The sequence below is a fragment of the Olea europaea genome, unplaced genomic scaffold (assembly GCF_002742605.1).
Source record: "Olea europaea var. sylvestris unplaced genomic scaffold, O_europaea_v1 scaffold23096, whole genome shotgun sequence".
Taxonomy (NCBI): domain Eukaryota; kingdom Viridiplantae; phylum Streptophyta; class Magnoliopsida; order Lamiales; family Oleaceae; genus Olea; species Olea europaea.
The window spans coordinates 1-1717 of NW_019241191.1; the positions used below are offsets into that span (position 1 = coordinate 1).

General features: G+C 37.2%; 1 protein-coding gene across 1 annotated transcript; it reads right to left on the reverse strand.

Annotated features, from left to right (window-relative positions):
- Positions 1-186: 186 nt before the first annotated feature.
- Positions 187-1534, reverse strand: LOC111381458 (basic 7S globulin-like). The gene has a single exon (XM_023005242.1). The coding sequence runs from the start codon at positions 1482-1484 to the stop codon at positions 522-524; it is 963 nt and encodes a 320-aa protein (XP_022861010.1). The 5' UTR covers positions 1485-1534; the 3' UTR covers positions 187-521.
- Between the last annotated feature and the right edge of the window lie 183 nt (positions 1535-1717).

Consider the following 1717-nt stretch of genomic DNA (forward strand, 5'->3'; position numbering starts at 1 on the left):
CATTGTTACCCAACACGTCAATAGCACACTACAAATTGCAGACATCTTGACTAAGGCTTTGAGTTCTCAAAGTTTTTACTTTTACATGTCCAAGATGGGAGTAATGGATATATACTCTCCATCTTGTGGGGGGCTATTAAAGTTAGAAGATAGCTCAGCTGGAACACTGGAAGGAAACAGGGTCGAAGATGGCGCAGCTGAAATATTGGCAAGAAGGAAACCACGTGGACTTGCTGCACAGCTGGAGAAATAATCACATGGAATTGATGACAGAGCAATGGCAGAATAATCTAGAAAGAAATTGGTTGGGCAAGTTAGATTTGTTGACAGCAACCTCTCTCTCTCTCTGTGTAAATTTGTTAGGAAAAGATTCCTTTTTAGTTGTATATATACACATTCCCATTGTATATGAAAGACACGGTTGAATGAATAAAATTCTCAACATTATTTCGGCTAAATTGTGTTAAGTATTTTTTTTTCATTCTCCAAAACTAATAGGAATACTTGCAGTGCTGGCCCAATCAAGAAATCTCTCTAGGCAATTTGAATTCAGAGCAATTTTTCCGTCCCATTAACAATGATGAAGAAATCCCAAGCATAGAGGTGCCTAAATGAAATTCTAAAACATGATTCTCCAATTGATAACCCCCAATAATAAATGGATCCCTTTGATTCAGTCCTCCATCCAAGAACCCTAAACAAATCACTTCATCACTAACTTGCACCATTGAATTCCTCCCATAAATCCTCCACTTCACCAGCTCACTTTGCAAAACAAGATCAATAATTGGCACATTTGGCCCTAATCTTGAGTTTTCAACCCCTTTAGAACCAAAACATACCCCAAATGGTGCCACAGGAGCCACCCCTGTCGTGTTCAAGGAAGTGGCAGCCTTAATATAACCTTCAACAAATTTGCCATAAATTTTTCTCTTCATAGTCGTGTAAGGTACAATTGTGCTTATTTTTGCCCCTCCAATATTTTCTTTATTCATAGACAATTTCTTACCAGAAATCTTGATGGATTTAACATTGATCTTGTACTCTTCTCCTGCCCCACCTGGCTTGGAAATCAGGGGTGTGTACATCATTGATCTTGAAACCTCATTACCCAGAAGTGTCAACTCAGAACTCTCTGCCAATGAAATTACTCCATCTGATGAGGATAAACACAGAGAAAATCTCCTCTGAAAAAAACCATTTGTGCTAGCAATTTGTGATGGTAGTGAAATTCTAGTGTTTCCTAACCCTAAAATCCCTTTTGCACCATTAGCAAGGCCTTTTAGTAACATATTTGGTGCACATGAAAACAAAAAGTTATCAATGGAAGCCATAAAACCTGAATTTACCCCATATTCAAACTCCATAAAAATTCTATCTTCTGCCAAATTTCCTGATGTAACCATTCTTGATATGGGATTTTCTGATTGAAGAGTACAGTTCTTGGTGCCCAAAAACATGGTACAACCACTGGATTTTGCCATTGAACACTCAAGTGAGCAGCTTTTTATGGGATTTTGAGATTTATACAGAGGGTTAGTGATAATTTTGCAATGGAAGAGCTGAAGAAGACAATGGAAAAATGGTGGGAAAATCCTGTATTTTCAGTTCATCAAAATGGCGTGATACATTGAGTATTTATAGACAGTGTAGTAATAGCTAAAATGTAAAAAGACAAAAATGACCCTGTACAAATTACAAAATTACAAATTTATCT

Coding starts and splice junctions, on each gene's coding strand:
- LOC111381458 (XM_023005242.1), bottom strand. CDS start 1,484: ATGGCAAAATCCAGTGGTTGTACCATGTTTTTGGGCACCAAGAACTGT.